Source organism: Manacus vitellinus, unplaced genomic scaffold (assembly GCF_001715985.3).
Source record: "Manacus vitellinus isolate BGI_N305 unplaced genomic scaffold, ASM171598v3 scaffold_43_pilon, whole genome shotgun sequence".
NCBI classification, from domain to species: Eukaryota; Metazoa; Chordata; class Aves; order Passeriformes; family Pipridae; genus Manacus; species Manacus vitellinus.
Genome location: NW_021940560.1, coordinates 5,093,452 through 5,121,262, shown reverse-complemented (window position 1 = coordinate 5,121,262; position 27,811 = coordinate 5,093,452). Strand labels below are relative to the sequence as shown.

General features: G+C 35.9%; 1 protein-coding gene across 3 annotated transcripts in view; it reads right to left on the bottom strand.

Moving 5' to 3' along the window:
• LRP1B (LDL receptor related protein 1B) overlaps window positions 1-27,588 on the bottom strand; it is a 246,406-nt gene extending 218,818 nt beyond the window's left edge. For all 3 annotated transcript variants that reach the window (XM_029962198.1, XM_029962197.1, XM_029962199.1), the window contains exons 1-10: window positions 27,481-27,588; window positions 25,218-25,361; window positions 23,528-23,764; window positions 17,862-18,042; window positions 14,980-15,199; window positions 13,236-13,425; window positions 8,180-8,302; window positions 6,477-6,617; window positions 3,087-3,212; window positions 1,094-1,210 (exon numbers count right to left, since the gene is read on the bottom strand). In XM_029962198.1, coding sequence (XP_029818058.1) covers window positions 1,094-1,210; window positions 3,087-3,212; window positions 6,477-6,617; window positions 8,180-8,302; window positions 13,236-13,425; window positions 14,980-15,199; window positions 17,862-18,042; window positions 23,528-23,764; window positions 25,218-25,326 — 1,444 coding nt within the window. In that variant the 5' untranslated portion in view covers window positions 25,327-25,361; window positions 27,481-27,588. The remainder of the gene's footprint in view (window positions 1-1,093; window positions 1,211-3,086; window positions 3,213-6,476; window positions 6,618-8,179; window positions 8,303-13,235; window positions 13,426-14,979; window positions 15,200-17,861; window positions 18,043-23,527; window positions 23,765-25,217; window positions 25,362-27,480) is intronic.
• Window positions 27,589-27,811: the final 223 nt, after the last annotated feature.

Below are 27,811 nucleotides of genomic sequence, written 5' to 3'. Positions count from 1 at the left end.
GATTAAATGATCTGAAGCAATATTCCAGATCAGCTGAGAGGACACTAAACAAAATCTATGGGAAGGAATTACAAAGATGCCATTAAACTCTGCGTGTTCCTAATGTGTCTGAGAACAAGGCACAGCCAGTCAGATAAACTGTTCTAGCAGTGAGTGCCAATGCTTTACCATTACCCAGAGTGTTATAATTTTAGAGATTGCAAAATGCAACGGGATGACTTATTCTACCTCTGTACACAACTGAATTTATTTGATTTGAAGCACGGCATTAGAAGTCTACCTTAATAATATTATAGTTTTTACTCATATAATGACTTTATTTTATGCCCCATCCTGAAAGTGTTCAAGGCCAGGTTGGATGGGGCTCTGAGCAACCTGATCTACCAGAAGGTGTCCCTGCCCATGGCAGGGAAGTTGGAACAAAATGGTCTTTAAGGTCCTTTCCAACTCAAACCATTCCATGATTCTATATTTGCAGACAGCTCATTGACCCTTGTGCTCTCAGACTCGCAGCAGTTACCTGTGCCCTGCCAAACAGATGACTATTAAAAACCTTAATTGTTTGGGAGCAGCTGATTAGAAAGAGCACACCTCCCTGCAATATCTCTGCAAAGCAGCAATCAGCACAGCTGCTGAAATTCTCATAATATAATCAAGAAATGCTACTTTTTTTCTGCAAAATACAACATCAAAGTATCCTTCTGTTCAGACTTAAAACAGGCTTATTATATTGACATCTAGAATATGCTGAGGGAGCCCATGTGAAGAGGTATGTGGCAGAGATAAAGAATAATTTTTGAGGGTGAGAGTATTTGATAATGGGCTGTAAATTAGAAAAAGTGTTAAGCTGATTGATCTGCATATTTGGTATTGTAGTCAGGAGCTCCTTAATAGAAAATTCTGCCTCTGTTTTGGGTTTATTTATTAATCAAATTCTATCTGCCATTTCAGAAATACCATCATCAGTTCATATAAAAACAAGATGGTCCCTCATACCCATCAGTTTCACATGAACAGAAATCCCCATATGTTTTACTTTTTTACAGAATAATTTCACTTTTTTTTTTTTTTCCCTAAAAGAGAATTTACTTACCACAGGATGTCATTTCATCTGTCCCATCCCCACAGTCATCCTCCCTGTCACACAGCCACGATGTCGGAATGCAGCGTCCATTCCCACAGGAAAATTGGTCAACCTGACACGTTCTTGCTGTCAAGACAAAACACTCCAAAAATGCGAGGAAATGGACTAAATCCATCAGGTCTCCCGGTGCATGTCTGTGTGTAGAAGTGGCAAGTCTGGAGGGCACCTCCTTGGCCTGCTGAACATTTCACCTGATCCAACTAAACATCATTCACCTCCTCTGGCGTCAGAGAAAACTGAGGCCACCTGTTCTACCTCTGTTATGTGGAATTCTTAGTGGTTTCTTCACCATATAAGACATGTCATGATACAAAACTAGGTGGTAGAAGAGCATTAGTGCCAGATGAAATAACGCTAATGCCAGAGGTGAAGCAAGCAAAAATCAGGGCATGAAAATGTCTACTGATCAGAATATTAACAAATTGCACTCCATAACATAAATAATGATCTTGTGAAATTTATATTTACAGAGAAAAATGGCACAGCATGTGTGCATTGTGCCTGGCCTCACTGTTCTTAGAATCATAGCCTTTGCAAATACATAATTGTAATCATCCATTAAAGGAATCAATGCATGTCATCTTCCTGAAGAAATAAAGATCACTAAAAGAAATCATGCTATGTAACTACATAAATTACTTCGAAAGCTGATGAATAGTAAGACATCACTAAGAAAATCTAACATGTAAACCTGTCATTACTTAGAATTTTGTTTATTTAAATGTAAACCTATAACAATGCCAGTGATAGTGACATAGATTTTGATTCCAAATGTAAGGGTTTTTTTAATAGAGTTGTGTATGTCATTTTACATTTTAAAAAAATGGTTGATATTTCAAACCCCTCAATAATCAAAATAATATTTCTTCATTTGGTATTCTCAACTACCATTTTCCTTTTTCTTCATAGAAATAGCCCGAAATACAAGAGAAGAATATAAGTTTAAAGTATTTCAAAGAAATAATTTTTTTTAAACATTAATAGTGTTTATCACTGCAGGAATAAATGGAAAAACAAGAATAGAAAATTCAATCCATATCCAACTGACACAGGCATAAAAAACATGGTCTTCAAATAAGACTCTCATCCTACAAGCAAACAGCTGAATATCAAAGGATATCAAGATGTATTACAATCCACGATAACACAGTAGAGGTGATATGGACACTATAGGTCTGCATTTGTGCTACAGTGCTTTTAGCCAAACCACAAAAGTAACAATCAAAACTGGTTATTATACATAAGAAAATTTAGATCAAGTAAAATGAGTTCAGGGAATATTTTAGCACACAGTGTGTGCTGTCTTTCACTGCATTTCAGCTTAAAATAATCATCAGCTTATTGATGCCTGATATTTTGTATTCTGATATTTAATGCTTGTTTACTGTACTCTGAAAACAAGCACTAAACATCATTTCCACAAAAGCAAAAGGCAGATTGGGAACTCCATGATTTACTGCAGTGGAACCAGTAAACAATCTTCATCTGGGTATTTCCTTAAAAATCCACTGTACAGTTAATAACTTACAAATGAAAACAATTTAAATGCACTGAGTGGAAACTGAATAACTAATTAGGCATAAAGTAAATCAACATAAAATTTACTAGTGACATGGCTCTTCTCATGGTATGTTGACAAACAAAATTCTAGCTGCCAAAAAGAATTTGTACCTGAAGTTTGTACCTAAGCATTGCATTGACAGTCAACCCACATGGACAGATTAAGTGCTGAAGTACTTTGGAAAGCACAGCTGAGCATATGGATTAAGTAAAAGATAATTTTTATTCCAGCCTTAATGGCACCAAAATCTGAATTAATTTTAAATGTCAATAATCAGATTATACTACTAGCAGACTGGTTCAGTTCAGCTCGTATTAGTCCTGTACTATTGATGGAACTGATGTTAGACAAGTTGTATGCATAATCAAGTGTAATTTTTACCTGCACAAGTTTTATTTGATTCATCTTCATTATTACCACAATCATTGGCTCCATCACAAAGCCACCTCTTGGGAATGCAGCGATTATTTTGGCACTTAAACTGATCATCAGGACAACTATGATTGACTGTGGAGGAAAAGAAAAAAAAAAAAAGAGAGGTTTTTCCTAAGAAAATAATCTGAAAAAAAGCAGCTGAAAAGAGCACATTAAGTGGTATTTCCTGGTAATGCAGTTAGTGGAGTTATCCTGTATATATAACCACCATAACATAAAAATTGTTTGACAAACCAGTCAATTAAAAAATATTGCAGTGTTCCAATCATAAATTAAGCAATACATAGTAAAGATTCTTCTGTCATACTACTGTCAATATGGAGATCCTCTTCTATTAAGTGATAAAAGGTAGCAGCATTTTATACTGTTGCTATCTCCTTAAAGAAACATGTCCTTGGTCACATTTTAGCAGCGTGATGAGGTTTGCTAACTGAAGTGCATATAAACAAAGGAAAACACCAAAGGGAACAGATGCAAACTGCTAAGTGCATATCCAAAATACTGTACCACAGTGAGGAGGGATTTGGGCAGGCCATAAAATGCTTCTAAAATGATGCACATTACTGTCAATGGCCACATATAGATCTGCTGTTTACTTACCATGAAATTGTAGGTGTCAAAAAGTGAAATATGCAACACAGTGTAAAACTAACAAAAAACCCCTTGGTATTCAAGAGTGAACAAGGTATCTCTCAAACATTTTTTTGCTGGCTCTACCAAGTATCATGGAAAGGATGAAGACTGAACACACAGAAATTATGTCAAAACTATTGGCCTGCTGTTGTACCTGTAGCAAGTGTATATGCTGTGTTTCTTTCATGCTAATAACATCTGTTATTACCACATCTTGTTAATCTTCATCTAGACAAGAGCAGTAAACTACACACAGTTTCAAATGCTGGGTTAAAAATAATCTTGAGCTATTTTTCACCTCCTCAGCCAACCACAGTCTTTTCTAAAGTTTAACATACATCTAGAAACAAACGGTATTTAAAATGAAAGGATGTCTTGCAGGCTTATCCTTGACATTTCAGTAGCTTTTATCTTTGACCTTTCTACCTGTTCTTCCTATTGAAGATGACACAGAGTGAGGGTGATATCAATAGCACATGACCCTTCATGAGTGTTTTGGGTGCAGGGTACAGAAACACTGCAAGTAGAAAATAATTAATAACACGAGCAGAAAGGTGTTCCAAATCTAATACTCCTGAAGAAATCTAGTTTGCAATGTGACTGGAGAACAAAACTCTTAGCATCCACGTAATAAAATTACAAATTGAAGACTTTTTTTTTAATTTGACTTTATTACTAGACACAGATACCGTTCTAAGTGGTAGTTAAGCTTTTGCACACAGATATTTAGTAATATATGTGTGTATTCTATTCATAATTATAAATACTTCAAACTCATAAAGAACTATTAAAGTTACTATAGCAACTGCTGAAGAGAGATCAATGTTATCATACTGGCCACATGAGCTATAGATCATGTATGGATTTAAGATCAGATTATGATTTCATCTGTATCTGCATAAATCCTCAGAGAATTACAAGCTTTGATCAATGAATTGGTCTCATTAGACTGATTTAATACAGAATCAAGTCCAATCTACCAAAAGATTTTGTTTCTCTCTGTGTTTATTAGTTGAGCTCCCTAATTTAAGTGCAAGAAACCCAGTATTAAAAATGCTAGCAAGCACTACAATTCAAAACCCGAAAAATATTTTGAAAATAACTAGGATGGAATCAGTAATGACTTCTAGACAGAACTATCAAAATACATAAACGCTTTGAGAAAACCCCAAAACTGGCTATTTAACAGACATATATAAAAAGATCTAGGCATTACAGCTCAGTATGTATCAGTAACATCAGGCCAGTGGGAAGCAGGCAAGATTTACCCAAGGATGTATGAGCAAACTCACACAACACATTCTCTCAGCCTAATCAGTTTTACAGAAGCCTCAGCAGAAGAACATACATCCATTTTTGGACATCCAACCCTTAGAATCGAGTCAGAAAAATCAATGAGATTTGAAAAAAACCTCATCATCTACTGGAAAAAGAGTCGATCTCAAAAAGATAAGAATGAGAGACTATGATGAGAGTTTTCAGACACATAGAACAATGCTGCACAGCAGAAGAGTGTTCATGTCTACAGCTGACTGGGAAAAAAACAACATATTTTCATTTCAGTAAAGGAGACTTGGTTTAGAGAAATGATCTAATGACAGAAATAGAAAGCAGTGCAACAAACTGAGTAAGGGAAAGAACTGTCATTGCTGCAACACTAATTTTATAGCAGGCTACCTAAGTACCTTCCAGGAATGACAGAAATACATAATTGATATGTTCTCTATTACTTTGCTTTTCAACAGTGGAACTCCTCTACTGTAAAAAAATACAGCTCCAGTAAAACTAATTTTAAAGACAAACTACATCTAATTTAAAACTGGAAGTGGTGTAGGGAGTTGGATTTTGTTTTTTTTATTGGTTTTTCTTGGTGGGGTTTTTGTGTTTGTTTTTTTTTGTTTGTTTGTGTTTTTGTTTGTTTTTTTTGGTTTGTTTGTTTTTGTTGTTGTTGTGGTTGGTTGGTTGGTTGGTTGGTTTGGGTATTCTTTTGGGGTTTTTTTGTTGTTTGTTTGTTTTTGTTTTGTTTTTGTTTTGCTGTTTTTGTTTTTGTGTTTTTTTTTTTTTGTTAAGAAATGCATTACAGTATCACAGAAATGTTCATGCTTGAAAGGGAACTGCTGAGATCACTTAATCTAATCTCCTGTTCAAGCGGAGCCAAGTAGAGCAGGTTTCCCAGGACCACATGCATATAAATGTTGAGTATCTCCACAGACAGAAACTCCACAACCTTTCCAGACAATCTTTTCCAGTGCTTGACTACACTCACAGAAAAGAAGTGTTTTCTTTCAGATGTTCAGATCTGTGCTCAGATAAAATTCATGCTTTTCAGTCTGTGTCCATTACCTCTTGTCCTGCTAGTGGGCACTAAGGAGAAAAGCCTGGCCTCCTGTTCCCTGCCATTGGGTATTATACCGTGACCCATATAAAAAAAGGGCAACAGTGGGAAACAAAGCAAAAAATACCAACATTTAAAAAATCAGATATGATGATGTCGAAAACAAAAGATGATTGGTCCTCTATGCTATGAAATGAGTACATGAGTGTCATTTGAAAGGACTGCTATGCATGAAAAGAAGAATATGAAAGATTTACATGAGTGACTTAAGGATTAGCTCTTTTGATTCCCTTCAGACTTACACTATTTTGTGTCCAATTTTTAAAAGAAACTATGGATTGTGGATTAAAATGTAAATGCATACATACAGCAGATTTCAGAGTGTTCATCACTGCCATCCAGGCAGTCATCATCCCCGTCACAGCGCCAGCGATCCTGGATACACCGTTTATTGCTGCACTGGAACTGCTCAGCTTTGCACAACTGGGGTGGCACTTCTTCATCTTTAACTAGGAAAAATATCAAAGGAGGACATCTACTTTATCTGCTTGATACATACACAGTGCAATACTACTTCTATATAATTCTTGTTCTTGGTCTTCAGAACATTTCTAAGTAAATTTGGCATGTTTGAGGTAATTCCACCTGAAGCTTGTAGCAGCTCACATATCTGAGTGCATGGTTGAAGTAATATATTTTTAATAAATGGAAAGAACTCTGAATAGAATGGCACTCAAACTGTTTTTTAAATTGGTGCTTAGAAGATAGTGTAAAAATACCAGTTTAAAATATTACAATACCTCATCAACAGCAGAAAGGATATATTCTTACAGACATTGACCAAATTCCGGTGCATATTTGGGGCTAGAAAATGATTACTGAAAAGCTGAATCTTGTATCCAAGCAACAACTCAAACACCTGCATTATGCACTGGTACAGGCTCAGAAAAGAAGAAAGGATAAAATTCTGCTGGGGTAGAATTAAGTAGCAAGCTACAGGCTTATTGATAAATCCAGGCAGTTATATTTCTCAACATCAGGTTCAGAATGCTTAATGTGTAAATACCACATATCAGTCTATGACCCTGTAAGGAACACCAAAGTCCTTGGAAAGAGCCAGGTAGTGAAGTGTATTGGGGAAAAAACAGGAAACCTGAGTCATTCTCATCTCAAAGTCTCTCTTCCTAATGCTTACTTTCCATCTTACCAGTAAGAAGTCCACCTTCCAGTACTTTCTGTTAAAAAGAAAAGTAGTTTTCTTTAGCAACAGTGATGGCTCTGCCAGCCATGAATTTGGGTCAAATTCAAGGTCACTGCCAGCTCAATAATGCCCATCATGGTATGAAATAATCCTTATGCTTTATTCATCTCCACTGGGTTTCTTGCTGGAGACTTATGTAAGACTTTACACACTACACTTCAAGAAATAGATCAATGAGATTTAGGAAAAAAAAAAAAAAGAGAGTATCAGGTCTAAACATTAAGAAAAACCACCTGTAGTACCTGACAAGTTATTTTTTTTTACTTAAAAAATCCAACCTTTTATTATAAAACTTTTTTATTTTTGTTTCAATGAATATATCCAAGGAAGAGATGAAAAAAAACCGATATTTGCACAGCCTGTGTCAGAATCTATTATACATAAATGCATCTGCTTCACATGTTTTGTGAACAGTTTCAGCATGAACATTGTAATGCCGGACTTCTGTTTAAGAAACTTAGTTCATAGAATAATCTGAAAACTTTGTATAGATTTAATATAATAATTATATGGATTAATTCTGGAAATTTTTAAAACCAGTTCAGTGAAATATTTAAGTGCCTTATCATATTAGACATTCTGAAATATTTTCAGTGCATTTTATTCTCACATATTGTGTACTTAATATTCTGTCTTCTTTGAAAAATCTTTATTATATTTAATAAACTGTCTTCAACTAGAATCTTTATCCAAGGAATATTTCTTTATCTTATAGAACCTCTAGGAGGCCACACTCCCTTGTTTTGTTTTTTAGGTCTGACTTGATCCCTTGACATCAGCATCAACTCAGATGTTCTTTAGGAATCTTACTCATGCAGGTTGTTCTGTTTTCCTCCAAAAGCTGATTATCTGCACAGGCACAAACTCTGCCTCCAGGAATGGCCAAACACAAAGTGCTGCAGCCTCCATTATTAACACGACATGCATTGTCACCTGGGAGAAGAAAAAAAAAAAGGCAACTTTAAAACCAACAGCCATGCTAGAACTAGATGATTTTTTATTTATTTTTTTTTAACAACAAAAGCACAGGAAGAATTTTTTACAATTATTTTCCTCTCATTTTAGGGATATATTATTCTCATAGTTTGGTTACTGCAGGTTATAATACTTAAACATATTTTGTTACAGGTTGTAATACTCTGTAATAATAAAAAACACATAAAAAAAGCCCTGTACCATCAGCCCATAACATTCTATCACCGTTTTTTAGGAGGGGAAAAAATACTGCAAAATATTTGATACATCTACATGCACATAGTGCTTTCAAGAAATCAAACAGTATATAAATGAATGTTCTGAAGTTAACTGTCATGTGCACATGTTAAAACAATGTGACTGCAAAAACAGACTAAGTGAAAAATGGAAAAAAGAAAGGAAGCAAATTAAAAGCTTAAAATGAGACCTAGAGCGGATAGAACACAGGCAAAAACGCCACTAGTCTTTTCTGAGCACACCTGCTATTTCTTTGCTTTCTTTTTCCCTGTTAATGTTTCTTCCCAAGAGCTGTGCACTGTTCACACGAAGATGCTGACAGCTGTCAGGTGTTTTAATCATCTACCAGGGGCTGCTGCATTCCCACCACCTCACTCCTTAGGCAAGCAGACTCGAAACCACTGAAAGCCCACTGAAGCAAATGTTACAATTTCTGTTTGTGTCACTTTGGTCATGACCTAATTGCTTAGATATGCACTGCTGAGGACATCCAACTTGTCATGATCACAGCTCTGTTGGTGATAAGTGACTGTGATCAAGCAAGTTATAAAATTTCATGTCTGCTGAACCTTTAAATTAAACCAACTTTTTTTCATCTTCCTGTTCTGGTAAAAAACAGGTGCTCCTCTCCCTACTCCTCCTCTTATAGTGCACAAAACACTCATCAGCTTCCTGAGTTAAAACAGACTCCACACAACTCCCTCTCCTCAGAGTGCCATCACTTCACTTTCCATGGAAAATATAATATTACGTTCACATAGATGTAGCTGTGAACATGAATATTAAACTGTCCTGCCAGAGCCATAGCTGTATGTGCAGGGAAATCGTTTCAAATTACCAAATGAACATCAGATAACCAGCAAATACTTTAAGAATTTGAAAATTTTCAAATTTTAAGATGAACCCTGGTATGTCTTACCATACAGTAATACTAACCTTTTATTATACTTTTTTCTGACCCCTCATACATCCTTTCTTAGATGAAAATATGTCTGTTAAAAACCCACTGAACTTCCAAATTAATCTGTGCAAAATGATTAATAGAGAACACTGTGAAAAGCCACTGTGGCTGTTGGGAGAGAGGGAGATGGCAAGAACACAGCTGTATAAACAGGAAAACTGGGAATTCTCTATGCAGTGTGAGGGTTGGATCACAGCTTTAGATAGAGCAGTTCCAAATTAGACTGGGCATTTTATATACATTATTGGATCTTGACTTCATGTCTTAGACTGTGGCCTAAATCACTACAAAAATCAACTCCTTCATTACATCTGTGCTCACCAAAGCCCAAATAATTGAATAAAACATCAAAAGAGTACGAGATGTATTTGATTCTGGATTTTGGAAAAGCTCACGTAAAACACAGTTTCAGAAAAAGTAGCCTTGAAACTCTCTACATCTTTACAGAGCCACCCATTGTACAAATCAAAAGATGTCAGTAACACAAAGATTTAAGAAGTTATCAGAAGCTGCCAAAAGAAACAACCCAAAATATAATCTTCAAAAGTGACTCCAGAATTATACAGCACAAGTCAAGGAAATTTGAAGTGATTTAATTAAAGAATGCACATGTGTTTGTCATTTCACTCAAAAAGAACAAGCTTAAAGAATAAAAGACTAAATCAGACAAATACAGAAAATGTATTGAATAGTCACGATGATTCTGAAGCCCAATGAAAGCCTAAAATAAATAATATCAAAATTAAAACACCTGATCAAAGTCAACTGCTCCTTCTTGAAGATAAAAGTTCCTACTTAACCTCATAATTGGGATGACAAACTACAGCTCAGTAGGTTACTTGCAAAGTAAGTGATAAAAGAGAGGATGATGACAAGGAAAATGGAACTACCAGGAGTTAAAGCAAAGAGATCCTAGATAAAAAGGTTTATAAAGTGAAGTCTTCAACCTGAAGGTGCAATGAGATCTTCAGTCCAATAAGTCTTGCTGAAGAAACTCCTAGGCTAAAATGTCTCCCAAAATGCAGTTCAAATAGATTAAGCCTCTTTATTGAACAAGCTGTGGAACTTTTAAAGCTACCAAGTGCTTAGGAAATTATATTTCCTCAACTATTGTTCATAACAGCTACTTTATATGGGTGTTCTTAAAATAGTCCCAAAAACTTTAAAATACTTTCAAAGCTATTATCACGTTTTTCATATTTTGCCAGCCTTTAAAACAGCTGCTGCCCTGACATTTACATGTGACTAAAATTAGGCTGATTTCATTTTAATTAGCTAAAAATTAGGCCAAAGCTAAAAAAAAAACCAATGTAATTGTATCTCAGTCATCGTTCTCAGGAAAAAAAAAAAATATGGCAACCGTACACATTTGTTTAATCTTCTCATTTAAAAGATACACTGAAGTATTTATTGAATTTGTACCTGCCTATAAAAATAAGCTCAAGTGCCGTTGAAGTTGTGTAAGCACACTTAGGATCATACCAGAAACATGAAGAGCAGCAGACTGGAGCTCAAGCAGCTCTTTGCAATCTGAGGAGTTAAAATATGAACTGATTTCAAAAGAGGCTATTTTAACTGCTGTGAATGCACTTATACAAGAATTATTTACATATAAGTAGCAATCTCCCCTTTCACTGCAGTGGAAATATCCACAGGCTTGGCAGACTTATATGCTGACTGTAAATCTAACTCCTATGACCCTTTGGGTCTCTCATAGAGACCTGAAGACTAAGCCTAAGAAAGATGAATTCTAATCTCCAAAAGTAAGAAAAAAAAAAAATTCCTCCACAAGAGGATCATGTCTCAAGAGATACAGAGACAGTGAAAAACAACTCTCCTCAAGGATGTAGCAAAAGCTTTATCTCACCATACAAAGTGCTAAGCAAAACAGGATTGGCACAGCCAAGTATCCTGTAAAAGACCCCCTAATAAAAATTCAGTCTCAATTCAACTATGCCAAAATTAATTGACATGGTTTTTGCTTGTGTAGACAGTGACAATACCAGCAACATCAAAACAGTAACCTCAAAATATGAGAGCTAAATATTTCTAAGGTATGTGTATGTAAGCTATAAAATATAATTCATAGCATAAAATTAACTACTATGGTTTTCTCTGTACCATGTGATCCAGCCTTGATCTTGCTCTTTCAGAAGAAACACACAAACAACAAAAACAAAAAATAAAAGGGGGAAAAAAAAGATCTTGACTTTCTTTAAAATAAATGTTTATGCTCCTTTGGGAACAATTCAACATCAGCCTCACTGAGCATGACAAAAAGGGAAGATCCTAAAGGCTGCTGTTAGCTAACAAAATTCCAATTGCAATTTCAAACAAAGAATGTATTAATGGGGCAAATTCTCTCCCTTAAGACTTAAGCTCATTCAGCAAAAATGTCTAAGAGGTAGTACTTTCTCTCCCTGGTGCCAGCTTATTTGGAAGCTAATAGCAATTGCATTAATTTTTAAATGCCCCTTTTTTCTAAAAAGAAAGGGAACTTCCTGAGTATTGGCTAAAGCAGCAGAAATACCAAGTAATTAAAGCAAATAGTGCATCTTCTATTAGCAGATACAATTCAAGGCATTCTGAAACTTGGTCAACTTGAGGGTAGATTTCGGGGCAGATTTTGCACAAAAAAACCAAACCCCCAAAACCAAAACCAACCAAACAAACAGACACCTAAAAACCAAACCAAACCAAAAATGACAAGGAAAAAAAAAAAAAACCACAACAAATCCAACAACACCCCTAAATAAACTATACTTCTACATGGCTTTGAAAGTAAGAGAGAGTCCCTGAAAAGCATTTGTGATAAGGGGAATGCTGTTATACTGACCTTGACATAGCACAACAGGACTATACATACTAGTTTGGTTTAGGTATTCAAAATTTAGATATTATGGTATCAAAAAGGAGAAACTTTTAAGCAGTAAATAAAAAATGATCTTTTAAACAGTATTTTATTTGTACTGACTCCTGATGTTCATTTTTATGCTTGGCAGCAGACTAGAAATATTAACTAGAAATATGCTTTAACTAAAGACAGCAAATATTCAGCAACTCTTCTGAACTCTGTATGGAGTAAATTGATTTCAAAGTTTTCTTCTATAAAATATGTCAGTAAGTTCACATGTGTAGTAGTAATTTCATTTTCTAAGCTCCATCCAAGCAAACCTATGGCCTTTATTTCATTTCTCCACTGATACAAGTAGCTACAACTATGGATTTTTCCCCTACTCTCAAAGAACTACTTACTCTTATTCTGTGCAACATACAGTGTTGCTGTAGACAGGATGTGGGAGAAAATTTAAAAAGGAAAAGAGAGATGAGATCATAGATCCTGTCTAAGAAAAGGTAAATCTAACCAATATTTTATGCCTATGAGCCAATGCACATATGCTACCCATTTTATTTGATACTTTCACAGTATCTCTTGGACATACAAAAAAAATGACAATAAAGGCAATGTAAATACCCAGAAGAAACTCAGCTATAAAGTTATGATTCACTTTCCAGTAATTATGAGATGATCAGCTTCAACATCAGTGGATTGAAACATTGGAAAGTATCTTTGTCATGCCACAAGTCATATTTGGTTTTCTATTCTTGTTCACCTATTCACCTCAAAATACTAAGAGATTGTAAGGAAGAAGATCCTTTTATAACAGACCTTCAGAGAAATTGTGTAAGTACCTTGCTGTTTACGTGGATCATAAATCTGGAGTCCAAACAAAGGTGGTCTTTCACTTCTCAACAGTGTCACATTCCTTGTAAGCAGATCCAACTGGAAAATTGACCCATTCATATAATCTGTCCAGTAAATATAATTTCCATGGTGTGACAGCCCAAAAGGATGATTCAAATCTTTTCCACTGTAGACTACCTGCAAGTAATCAGTGGTAGGTGAGCATCATGAATTATTAATTTTTCAGACAACTTAAACTGGGAAACAGGAAAGCTGAGGTAAGTACTGTGCCCAAACATAACTTAATGCAATAAAATCAAGTAAAGAGTGCAAAGCCCTTCTGTTCGCCAGCATCAACATCTAATTTCAAAAAATTTTGTGTAAATTCACTGTAAGTGGCCACTGTCAGATAACACAGGAAGAGGCTGCCCAGGGAAGTGGTGGAGTCCCCTGAAGGGATTTAAAAGACATGTAGATGTGGTGAACTTGGCAGCTGCAGTTTGGAATGATGAGTTTCCTTCTGGCTGGGATCCTTGCTTGAACTAATTCCCAAAAGTCTATTTCTATCTTGCCTCTAGAGAGAAGGAAGCAGTTCATCAGATGCCCTACCTTGTCTCTATTTATAGACACAAACCCAAGGGAACAGGGAGATAAAGCCAACTAAAAATACAACTACTTTGAGGTGACAAACATAGTTCCCTTTAGTCTTTCAAATTTTCTTTTTGGGCTTGGAATCCTTTTGGTCAGAACTCCCCATCTCAGTGAAATGCTTTTGATCAAAACGCATCAATCAGTCAAAAATCCACCAGCTACTGGTGGAATTAAGGACCTCCCCATCCCCCCAAATCTTCACTATACGGACACAGAATAAAAGATGTGATTGATCCAGTTAGTTGTAGGATATTTGGGTTAAAATTTAACAACTAATGATTCAGCATCAAAAGTAAGTATCTTCCAGGTTTTTTTAGCTACATAGATTTTATTCAAGTAGTTATGCATCTTATTTATATCCCAGGACTACAGAAAAACACTTTTCAAAAGAAACAATCATTCTGTGACACACTTAAAAATAAAACCTGTAAAGACAGGTGTTTCTTATTATTCACCAGTCATCAGTTTTATGAAGCAGATGGTAAACCTTTCTTAAATTATCAGACTCCAGTCTAAGCTTTAACTATTTTTGAGATGTTTTGTTCTGTGCTTGTTACTTCCACAGAGCAACACAGAACCTCTACACAGATTTGTATCTAGCTAGAGTAGGCAAAAAAATAGGCAAAAACTAAAGCAATCTCTCTCCCTCTTACCTCCACTTGTTGACTGCTGCCATTCTGCATATTACCACAAATGCTCAAGCAGGGTATTGAGATTCATCAAAACCAGCTTATCAAGTTAAATAAAAGGCTCTCCCTAGCAGAGCCAAAGAAATGTTTTTTTTCCTACTAAAAAGCTCTTTGTAGCTTGATTTGAGTTCTTTATGGCCTAATCAAAACATAAATCATTGTCACACAAGAAAAATAGATTTTTAAAAAAATAATAATCAAGTTTAGCATCACTTACTGGAAATGAAAATTTTAAGCTGCATTACAGTCTCTCACAGGAGAATGCTAACATCACTGCTTCAGCAGAGATGATGCTGGACATGCCTCAGGGTTATGGAGACTTTAAAAACCTTGAGAAGTATTTTTAACATAGCACAATAAAATCCGGGGAAAGAGCCTGCCTGTGGCAAAAACAGCAGTATTTTTCTTTTACCTTCCTGTCAGTTCCATTCAAAAATATCCTTTCAATGTGATCATAATAGGCATCACACCAGTACAACACATTGGCACGATAGTCCAGAGTTAAACCATTTGGCCACAACATCTTTGATGTTACAAAAATCTGCCGACTGTAGCCGTCCATCCAGGCCTTCTCAATCCTTCCCACACTGGCATCTATTTCATCTTCTTCCCAGTCTGTCCAATACATCCATCTATTAAGTTATAAAAACACGAACACTCAGATACCATTTTAATCATGTGAATTATACTGTAGACTTTTAGCAACAGTTCATCTCCAAGCCAGAGCAATTTTGACTTTGGCATGTTTCTCTCCATTGCTGTTTCTACAACTGTGTTTACTCTCCCCGTGTAGTAGATGTCGCTGAAGTGACACTTGTGTAGTTCTGCTTATATTGTGATGAATTACACAAATATCAAATGGGCCAATAGCCAAGAAAGTGAAAGAATTCCTTAAGACCTTATTTAATCCCACCAGAATTATGATTTTTTTTTTCCTTAAACAAAGACTTGTATTGACTTTACCACAAAGTTCAAACTTTTGCAGTGAGGTTTTTTTTTGGCCTAGTCTAACTTGCCTTTATGATGCAAATCTAATTTTTATTATGCTTAATACTATGAGAAAAGTTGCAATACATTAATTAATTGCACTCTAGCTTAGGAGCTACCTGGCAAGGGATAACCTTGACATTCTGTGAACTTCAGATCCCACATGAAAGCAGTCAAATTGCTCAGAAAACTATTAGGAGCACTTTGTCCATCACAAAAATGTTTAGAAATATTTGCTGTAAAAAGTAGTTGGAAAATAGCTAGTAGGCAATTTTAACATAGTTTCATGGTTTATAGTGCAGCAATGTAGATTAAAAAAAACCCTCTGACAAATAGGCATCTTTCCTACTTTGGAAAATTTAAGCAAGATTCTGTTAAGGAATCTACAATATTGGTTCAGATGAGTTCTATGAGCTATTCTCTACTGGACACTACAGAATACATCCTAAATATTTTTTTCATTATTGAATTAATCTGATTATTATATTTTATTACAGAATTTGCTGGTGAAAACTGTGATTTCAACAATTTAAAATACACAACTTGAACTTGTAAAAGGATTGTACAGCATTTCAGTTATTAAGTATTAAACAGAGGAAAGACATCATACCAATCCTAAATGGATCCTATTTGTTCAAGCTGAATGATTTAATTGGGATTGATGTGCCTTACCTTTTATTTGCCCAGGTTTACATTTCTGAAATAACTTCTGTGATCCTAACACACTTAATGGGTCTGCACTTTGAAGAATGGAATTTAAATTCTGAATTTACAAAGGAATGAATCACTGAAGTGAAAAATTATTTTGTTATCACACCTGTGTATATGATATCAACTGGTAAAAAATTTTAATCAAATACACTTCTGTATAATCATAATTTGATTTTTATTTTATATAAGGAACAGGGAAAAATAAAGAAAAATCGCACCATTGTTACACAGGTTTGCAGATATACAACTGTAGTTTTTGGTTGGTTGTTTGTTTTTTTTTTCTCCCTCATCTTTTTCAGGTCATCCACTAGAAGGTTATTTTGGGTTCCTTTAATGTTTTGGTAAATATATGCTAAGAACATCAGTCAATTTTTGATCCATGAGCCTCATAAACTTTGTTGCATATTTGACTGAAATAACTAGGTTTAATCACAGAATTATAAAACCTGCATAAGTCCTGAAGCTCAGGCAGATGCAGGTCAACATGGTACTTATTTTACTGGAAGACAAAGTATGTTTTACAAATATTTATGTGAGTGCTCAACAGCAATTACTGAGCTTTTCTCCATTAAATTTTTGTCTGTACTTATTCTAGTTATCATGTCATAAGCTAAGACACGCTTACAGTAACAGACATTTACATCAATGTGCCTTAATTGTATCTCAAAATGCAGTTAATGCTTCTACACTGGTTAAATCAAGACTAAAATAGTTGAAACGTAATTAAAATGCCATAATAAATGCTATCCCTCAGGAAGAGCTTCCATGAAGGACATGCTATTTTATTAGGAAAGTGTTTTATATAATAGCCCTTTTCAGACAATACATCTTCATACACTATTACATGTGCCATGTATCTACTGAGCTGGAAAATTTAACAAAGTAATTGTAGGTGTGCTTACTGTTCGTGGTCTGATTTTATACCCTCACTATTTGACCTTAATGAATTGTAGCCTTTCCACAGTCACTTCCACTCAAAGACATGCTCAAAACAGAAAACCTGGTAGTGTAAATATTTTCTAGTAATAGGAAAACAGCAATCAATCCAGCCATGCAAAAACTACCCACCTACATTGTTCTCTAGTGACAATTCCCTGAATAAATCTAACTGTGAATTCCTAAGTAAACCACAACTATACCACATTAATTTAATGTTCTTTTTATTATGCAGCCTATCAAAACTAATTATGCTAATAAGTAATGAAAAGTACCTGTCTCATTTAGTTTTGTAAAACAACGTGTACAAGGATATGGGCATAATTATCTTCAGAAGCTGAGACTTACAAGGAGAGAAATAAAGAAGAGCCTCATAAAGTTCACTTAATATTAAAAATTCATACAGGTCTTACACACTCAATTTGTTTGAGAAAAAGGTGAATCACATTGAGCTTAACAGGACAGACATTTAGTGGTGACTGAGCAGATATGTTCTTCTGATGGCTTCAGGCAAGAATACTGGACAGGAATTACAGATATTATAGACTCCTGGAGAATTCCAGATTATGACATGACTCTACAAACCTCATCCTAAGCAAATTCACTTCTGTATTTATACTATAAAGACAATCATTAAACAAAAATCAGTTTGCTTCATACCCATTGACAGGATCAACAACAATTCCTCTAGGGTGGGACATGTCTCCCTCCAACAAAGTTTTTCTGCTCTGAGCAGCTTTTTCTAGTCTGGCGACAGCAATTGTTTTCCTGTGGCCATCATTTGTCCAATAAAGATTATTTCCAATCCAGTCCACTGCTATGCCTTCTACATTATCAAGATCTGTTGAGAGAGAGAAGACAGCAGTAAGAGATTAATATTAATTACGTTCTAACATTATCCATTAATATAAACAACAGACATGATACAGTCCACACAGGTAAGTTAGATTATTTCTTTGAATCTGAATCACATCTGATGCGTCTGTCAATATTAGTCTCTGCTAAAGGTACTCCACAAAAAGGCTAGTCATACAACTTGTGTATTAAACTGTAAGTCTTCATATGTTAACCATAGGTGGCCCTGGGAAAATCACTATTTAATAAAATCCTACTTAATTTTAACCTTAAATAGAATTAACACTCAAATCAAGCACAGCTTCTAAGATCAGCTCTAGTACTCTAAATTACCTTGCTTTTACCTAAATCACAAGTTTCGTTCTTATTTAAAAAAAAAAAATAGGCAAAATGGGCATTCAATTAGCATTTGTTCCATTGTCTCTTGACTGTACAAAACACCACAGCCCATAGATAACCTATGGTATGTCAGCAACACACTACGATAAAATATGACAGTTTTACTCATACAATGAAATATTGTGCTTTTTATGCACTTGGATGCATTAACAGCATCTATAAAAGGTGCTGTTTCAATCTCAATAGCACTGCAACATGATAAATTACTTTGGTGTTTTTGTTGAACAATGTTTTTTAGTGATTGTAATACCATCATATTATAGCCCCTCTTAAGTTAGCAGAGCTGTAATGTTTTCAAATACCTTGTCATTGCAAAACTTTTCATTTTTTATTTTTATAACAATTTCCCTTAAAAAAGAAGCAAAACGCATTTCAACATAATGTTGAAGTATATTAAAATTATGATATAACTTGCATTGTATACTAAAATTTAAAAATAACAAGCATAACCCTTATTGAGAGAGATAAAAATAACCATTATGAAGAGAGATAATTCAGACAGCATGCTTTCAATTTTTTAAAACAGAAAACTAAAGAAGCTGAGGGTTACTGAAATTCATAGTATGATAGCCGTGTCATATTTTTAAAATTGCCTTTTCCCCCTGGTGGTATACTCTGTCTGGGCACATGGCAGTGAACAAACAGCAGAGATGAATAAAGACAAATATGAAGATTATATATATGTTTTGTACATTAAATGAAGGAAAATCTTGACAACAACATAGAAAATAATTGAAAAATCAGTTTAGTTGTACTGAAAAGTCAGCAAGGTCTAGAATAGTTCAGGATTCTTTCGAGCTTTAATGATGTCTGTAACTCCAAGTGTGCAATCATCCTACTCCAGGCATATTGCTTATGTTAAATTAAACATCATGAAGACGTATGTATATATGTATGTTTATAAAACTGTGATGTATTTTACAGTTGCTAGATTTTGTTTGCTGCTTTCTTTACTTTACTGCAAAGTACAATCTACCACCAGCAGGATTTTAATTGTAATTGGACCTCCCTTCCTTTACATCAAATTAACTTGAAATCGTTGTGAAAGTCCAAAAAATATTACAGATATTTGGTACCCAGTGAAGTTATCAACTAAACCTTGTTCACTTAAGAAACTAGACCTAAATTTAGTAAATCAGTCGTGGGTGTAGAGATGACAGTACATCCTGTGAGACATGATGTAAGAAAGTTACGGGGAAAAAAAGGGAGAAGTTCTCAAAACATATTTTAACATTATTATCCATATTTCTGATACACCTAAACATCACTGTACTTTCGAGGAACTATTTTAACTTGTGATCTAAGGAGCTTGAGGGAAGCAATGGTGTCAAAATGCACCCTGCAGGATATGAAACAACAGTATGATGACACCTAACCCAGCAAGCACCCAGTCTGACAAGAATCAGCCCAAGTTCAGAACAGCCGAGGGTCAGTCGGTGTCTGAGATCAGTGCCAGCACCTCAGCCAGGTCTCCCAGGCTGATGGACACTGTTGGGTTTATTTTCAGTCTCTCAGTGCCTTTGCTGCATTCTTTCGAAAAGAAAATGTCAGAGCCAGCTGGGACTTTCTGAGAGCGGAGAGTGGCCTTTGGTCTTGGAGTGAAAAAGTATGTTGAGAAAAGTGCAAAATATGGAAGGGAAAAGAACAGAATGTTTCACCAAGGACCCGGAGCCCAAGGCTCATGAAGAAAATCTGCTGAGCAGACCAGGCAGCAGAGACAACCCTCAGCTGTGAAAGAAATGTCCTTTAAAGCTCTGAGGGGTCTCAGCAGGTTTTTTACAACTCAAGAAAACACCAACATGACTAAAATCAAACTTGAGGACAAGGTGTTCAAATCGCGTTTTATTTTTATTCCGTCTCACCCTGTCATTTTGGGCTAAACACAGTTTTTATACTAATAAGATCAGCTTTTTCATGAAAGTGTTTTGGTTTCTTTCCTTCTTTGGGAGACAAAACAGTTCAAATATGGATACTCCACTGGTATCAACAGCAAAACTAAGTTTAGATTAGAATGTTAGATACCTCCTAAAATTTACAAGCCTGTTGCTCCAAAGCTATTCAGTTTCACACAGTAGCTACTGCATGTGAGCTACCACGCCTTCTGTGGGATTTATGGAGCATATGTGTTTCTAAACTAAATACAATCCAAGTAAAAAAGAAACTCACGTTAACTAGGTTCTAAATATATCAGGAAGTGTTAAAAATAAAGATTTTTACAGCACAATCTTATAGAGGCAAATTTCATTATTTTTGTGAAGCTATTGTTTAAAGTTCACTTTTATTTCACTATCTAAAAGCTTTAAATGCATTCCTTACTTTTTAGATGGGTTTCACAACAAGTAGTAAACAGGAACAAAATAATGGCTACTGTGGTTAAACAAAATTGATTTGACTACAGTAAACCAGTAAAGCCCATTCCATATAAAAAGAATGAGAGAGTAAAATACCATTGTGATCATTCTTCACTTGCTAATCGAAGAGTTAACATTTGTAATTCTGGAAATACTACCAGAATTTTACTATCAACAGTAGTATGTGGGCTACAAATACGCTGAATATAGATACAAGATTTTTAAAAACTTGTAGTTCTAGTAGCAACAATTTGCCACACTGCTTTTAAATGTGAAACACATTATAAGCACAGCATGTAATTTGGTATAGAATAGCTTAGCTCATCAATGTCAGTTAGATCATGTACCTTAATAGTGCCTAAAACACTAGATAAACATAAAAACTGAGGAAAAAATAATTCTGCTCTATACCAACCAGCTAAACAGCAACCAAAGATCTTTACAGACTTACTTTGGCCTTGTTTAAGCAAAAGGCATCCCTTGATCATCTTTATTAGCATTTACAGTAAATAACATGTTAAGGCTCACACCAACCCCAAAAAAACCTAAGGGGGACAAAGATAAGTAGAAAATCCAAGAGTTTGTATTTATGTTACATCAACTAACCAATATTTAGATCCCTTTAAAAATGTCTAGTTTGTTCCCTTTTTTAATGTGAAAAACTGATTTTATATGCAAGTTTGAAAGCTTAATTATAACAATTTCTGTTGCTGGTGGAAGCACGCAGCTCTGGTTGTTGTGCTGCCAACTCTGGCCTAGGCTGTGCTTTGGGCTGTCAAACAGTTGTCAGTACTACCCTGCAGTTTGTTTTCCAAAGTGAAGAATATGAAATCACAGCTGAAACTATATGGGAAATCAAATTCCAGCAGTGTTAGGTGCTCAGTGATCACAATTCCCAGTCAACAGGTGGTAGGATCAGGCTCTTGTGTAGGCAAACTGTAATTATCTGAGTTACAGTGTTGTTTGAGTGAGCGTATCTGTTCTTGAAAAACCTGATAGTCACAAAAAATAAGAACTTCTACTCTGAGAAGTGGTACCTACCACAGGTAGAAGTCCTTAGCAACATGCTGTTCAGAGCAAATATTAAACCACCTCCTGACACACCTGATTTTCTGTAGTAACCTTCCACCAAGGAATGATTTAATCTGTCCCTGCTGAGTTCTTGAGACTTGACAAGAATAAAAGCTGAGGTGTTACAGCTGGAGGCCATATTAATTTTTTAAATTATGAAAAATACAGTAACAAATGTTCCTTAAACATACTTTAAAGTTATGAAACTACATCAAGTTCAAACTAACAATGTAAGCTCCTGGGGCATGAGGGGGTGGGAGGAGGGAATGACAGTGACAGTTTTTCAGCCTTTGCAAATAGCACCACCAATAATATATCATCAGAAAATCCATAACTCTTTTGGTATTGCATTAGTGGTTTTGCTATGTTGTGTGTATGTTCCTTGCTGCTATTATAATGTTTAAATCTACATATTGCCTGCTTCTTCCTCTACTCCACATTTGAATTACTTTGTTGTAAAGTGAAATGTGTGTTCAGTAGGAGAAAGTGAGCAGTGGAAGTTCTGTGATGTACATTATCCATTCCCATACTCACAGTGAAATGAAGAATTACCAAACTGACAGCTGAGTATTCCTTATTTACCCAGACAGCTGCCTTTTATTAAGCAATCATGTATGCAGGGTAAAGAGCCTGTCACTGTTCCTTGCAACTGCTGCTGAAGGGATCTTTGTGAAGACTCTGAGGAGAGACCTTACACCAAAAGAGCATCATATCACTGCACAGTGCAGATAACTTCTGGAAGACTGATGGATTAACACACGGGTTAAGAATGACAGGGAATGAAAAATCCCTATGCTAAAACAATGGTCTTTTAGGTACTTTCCCTGTCTTGAGCTTCAATATACAAGTAAAGATATTAAGCTCTCTGAAGGCTAAGATGAATATTCATACTGTTTATTTTCTTGAGGACTAGAAAATAATTACTTTAGAATGGATTTCAGCTGAGGCAGTTGCTACCTCCTGCTGAAGCAGTCCTTCAGAAAAAGGTCCATAAAGGAAGGAGAAATATGGATTGACAAACTGGAGGTTTTACCACTGCAACAGCACTTAGTACGACAAGATATGATTCTAGACCAGTGTAGTAGGAGAGGTGGAAACTGGAGAACTGCCAGTGTTTTCTCTCATTGCTATAATGAATGGTATAAATATCTTAATTAAGGTTCTATAAGATATTTAGGTGTTCCTGTTGCTTCCACATACACAATAGAAAATGCATCAGGAAAGTCAATGTTTTTTCTTCCCTAGTGACTTTTCAAGAACTATGGACTGTCTCACTCTGCCAAATTACTTGAATAAGCTCCAGAATCAACACTGTGATACAGGTTGGAGTGAAGAAGTCTTATAAAGTCCACAAGGATGTGGGATGGCTCAATAAATATCTATCTATGACACAGGAATTACTCACTGGTGGGTACAAGCTTAACTGGACAAAGAATTCACGGCAGAGTGACTTTATCAAACTTCACATTTCTGCCCTCAGGAACAATAAACAGGAAGCTGTAAAAAGAGTATCTCCAACTCTGCTCAAGGCCTAATTTGGGTCTGTTTTCCACGGGAGATTTAAATAAAACTTTAAATTATCTGTAAACGTCAGTTCAGCTTCTCCTTAGTGGGAATCTCTGAGTGTCACTATCACTTAGCATTGCCTACCATCTTTGAGGATCGTTTCTCGCTCCGTGCCATCAATTTTCTGTCGTCCAATTAGGAAACTGGTGGTATCAGCAAAGTAAATGTAATTGGTTTCGGCATGGAAGTCCAGAGCACGAGGATTGACCAAGTTCTCTATAGGAATCATGTACTCATCAGATACTTTGGTATTCAGGTCCATGCCCCGGATTATTCCTGGGCGTCCCTTCCCATAAAAAAGAAACAATTCATTCTTTGGTCCTGCAAAAGAAAGATTACAAACATAAACAACTGATGCTGCCTAATCTTCTTTACAGTGCATAAAGTCCCTGTTTAATTAACTGACACAATTAGTGGGGAGTAGGAGTATGATTTGATACTAAAAATTAAACTTTCATATATTCTGGAGGTATCTAAACTCAAAAAATCCAGATAATTATACTACCTTATTTTAAACACAAATTACTTCAGTAAGCTGCTTACATCTAATTTTTTTTTTGTGTGTAAAAGTGCACACTGAAAAGCAGTGCTAGATCACAGAATAACTCCGCATCTGCTGTGAAGTGGACATATATAGCTCTGTAGACATTTAATTTTACAATTAATTAGGATTTATCAGGGTAATGTAGATCATGACTAAAGAAATCATTAAATCCAACAATACAACTCAGCAAATACAAAACACCATTTTTTTCACCTGAAGTTTTTAAACAACACCACCACTAAATAACACAAAAACCCAAACAACACAAAAGATTACAGTAAATTTCTTTCAAATTGAAAGGAATACAATAAACCAACACAGATTGCTCTTCCATACTGAGATACAAAACATGGATACCAATATTTCCTGTTTCTCAGGAGATTGCTTACAATTTAATGAATTAAGTTAATTACAAAAACTGAAGATTAGTAAAGTTACTTTCTTTCTTTAAATATACTTATAAATATCCTTAGAGGCTTAATGCTACCAATATACCTCTTAAAATTCTCTGCTTCCTCTCAGGTTTGTTTTTCTGTTTGTTCGGGTTTTTTTATGAAATTGCTAATGAAAACTGTATCAGGTTTGACTGAGGGCAAGTATATCCATCTACCAGCATCCATCAGAGTATCTAACTGCATGTTTTTCACCTGAACTAAATCAATACAATTTGATTGAGAAATGAGATAAAAAACAGGTGTTCCCCAAAATTTTCAGTGCCCTCCTGTTGGCTGTAGGTGACCAACAGGTTGTGTATATGTAATGTTAGGTATAATCACAGTTGCACAAATCAGATTTGCTTTTCAAAGGATTATGAGAAAAACCTTGCTTGACTTATTGACATGAACAGTTTGCTTCTGCCTTACCAGTTGATTGCACAGGTGGAAATTGGATGTGACAAACTATTTAACAGCATTCCAGTACCTGTGAGCTGTGAAAATGGATGACATATAAATAAAGACTAAGATTAATTTAAAACTTGTGATAATTTTTAGTGTTCTTTGAGCGGCATCCCAGGTTTAATCTGTCACTTCGGTGAACTAAGCCAAATCAAATCATTTTAAGGGAATGAAAGGAGTATGTGAACAAAGTGCCAGGTACACGTTAAAAAGAAATTTTACCCCAAAGCAGCTCTTGTGATTTCCATTGTTATTGATAAGCACACTAAGGAACACCCAGAACTACACCCTGGAATATTCACGGCTCGCAGACTCTTTGATTTAAATAACATACTTTTGCATGACCTGCCATCGCTCCCCAGGATGAAGCCAGTCCTGCAGCGACAAGTCCGTGCTTTGTAGCTGCTGCTGAGCAGACAGATGTGTGAACATCCCCCCGGCATTCCATATGGGTCCACTTCACATGCGTGGCTTTTGACTATGGCGAGGGAAAAACAGCATTATTCACATCCATTTAAAGCAAGATAATTATAGGCATCGGCATGTAGAAAGTTTAGAAAGAAAGAAAAAGGGAATTTGTGTCACAATACATCTTTCCCCAGAATATAACTACAAAGGAAGGTGTTTTTTTTAAGATGGTACCCAAGTCAGACAAGTATTCCCCAGGGCCATCTCGTGGCTATCTAACCAGACCCAGTGTTGTATGTGATCACCCCTCCCTGAATAAACTACTGCACAGCATTTTCTGGGTAGGGCTTCCCTGGGGCAGCTGACACTTCTCCCCTTTTTTATGTGTTGCTTTGCTTCATTTGGTTGGTTAGGGTTTTTTGAGGACAGAATGCACCCCATGCCAACACAGTTTGCTATTCATTCAGCTCCATTAAACAGCACTTTTCTGGGGCAATTACCTGGCCAAAATTAAAGAACAGAACAAGCCTTGTAGTGTTTCCCCATATATACAGAATCATAGAATTGCTTGGGTTGGAAGGGACTTTAAACACCATCTCATTCCAACCCCCTGTCAAGGGCAGGGACATGTTTCACTAGGTCAGGTTGCTCAGAGCCCCATCCAACCTGGCCTTGAACACTTCCAGGGATGAGGTGCAGATGTGCACACTTGGGACACAAATCCAGTTGAAGAAGCCAAATAATTGCTTTCTCTTGATTTCATATTTTCAAATGCACGGTTCTAAATTAGCAGACTAATATATAAAAAATAATTTTTTAAAACTCTTTAAGGCAAATCTGACAAGAAAACAAAATCTACCTTGCTATCCCTACTAAGCTGGCCTAAAACAGGCCAAGACTATTTTAGCTCAATTTTTTTTTTTTCTGTTCTTTCTCCTTTCCCTCAAGCTTTTGAATTGTTTTTTTAAAAGAAGCAATCGAGTGATTTAAGGTCGATATGGTTAAAGGTAGACAGAAACTCCACCAAGCTGAGACAGCCTTTACAGCGAATCTTGACAAGCAACAAACATGTCCATTCAAAACAAAAGAAGTAGCAGAGTGAACAAAGGGCAAGAGGAGCCGAGTAATCACAGGATGTAATAAAAGATTACACTGTGCTCACATCTCTCCTCTACTCAACCTCTCTGACTCCCTCAGGAGCACAAGAGATGGGCCTACAGCAAGGAAAGAGTCTTTGCAGCCTCCTTCAGACACTGACATCTGCAAATCAATGCCCTCAGCAATAGGGTGAAAATTAGTTCACCCACTCTAAAGCAATTTGGAGTTTGTTCCCACTTCAAAAACTTCTCTAAAAGCAGTCATTCTGTTTAGTAACATCGACGTTGAGCACCAGAATTGATGTGTTGGCTTTTCTGTCTAAGCAGCCATGGCAACGATTTATTGCTATCAGTCACATCAAAAAATTCTCATAAAGCATCGCTGTAAACAGCTTGGATCTTGCTATCTCTGCACAAAGTTCCCCCAAATCACACTGCTGTTTTGCTTGCAGAACAGAGCCCTGATTACAGTCATACAGGACTATGGCCCTCAGAAATTGCTCCTTTACCAAAAATTCTGAGATTATAAAAAGGTTTTCATTCTAGATGAAACTGAAGATTTCTTTCACAGATGGAAAAGCTGATATTTATTCAAACCAAGGAAACCTTGACAGCATTTTCCTGGGCTGGATGTCAGGCAGTCTAATTGAGCACATCTCCATGCTTTCTTGTCAACCCCAAAGACAGGAGCTCACTGGAGGTTTGTAGTCTGTCTGAAAAGGAGGCCCAGATTTACCAAGAATCTCTGAGATCTGAGACCCAAGTCTGTGGACAGCATTGGATATCCAATAGTTCTGAACGTGTTCAATTCTTGAGGTGTTGTGAGTGTGGAGCCACACAACATGCAAACCATGGCTCTCTGGCAGTTCTTGGTGTTGAACCCTTAGGAAAGAGCACTTAGGAACTTAGAGACACAGGCAAACTGGCAGCAAGCACATAAAAACCTGGGCAGATGAAAAAGTAACAGAGAGTTTTGCCACAATGACAAATTTTCACTCCATCTTCTGATACGTTTTTCTGGGAGAACTTCAACCACACAACTCCTTAATATCTGGTCTTATGTTGTTCTAGAAAGAGTAATTTTGAGCTTACCTGCAGTTTGAGTTCTTTTCTGGTACACACGGATTTCTTTAGCATTGTCAAGTCTAGCAAGAGCCTGAACATCACTGCCATTGTATCTGTTTATTCGTAAAATGCTGAGGTTATCTGAATTAACTGTATATAAATAGTTTTCAAATACTGCCAAACCACGCAAATGCCTAATCTGGAAAAGAAAAAAAAAACAGTTTCATTATTTTAGCTCAGTATTTTAGGCATATCTAAGATTTGTGAACATCAAACATTACTGTGGATTGCACAGAATAAACTGTACAAAAGGTTTTCTGACTATGTCAGGAAATATTTGTAGATTATAAACACAAAC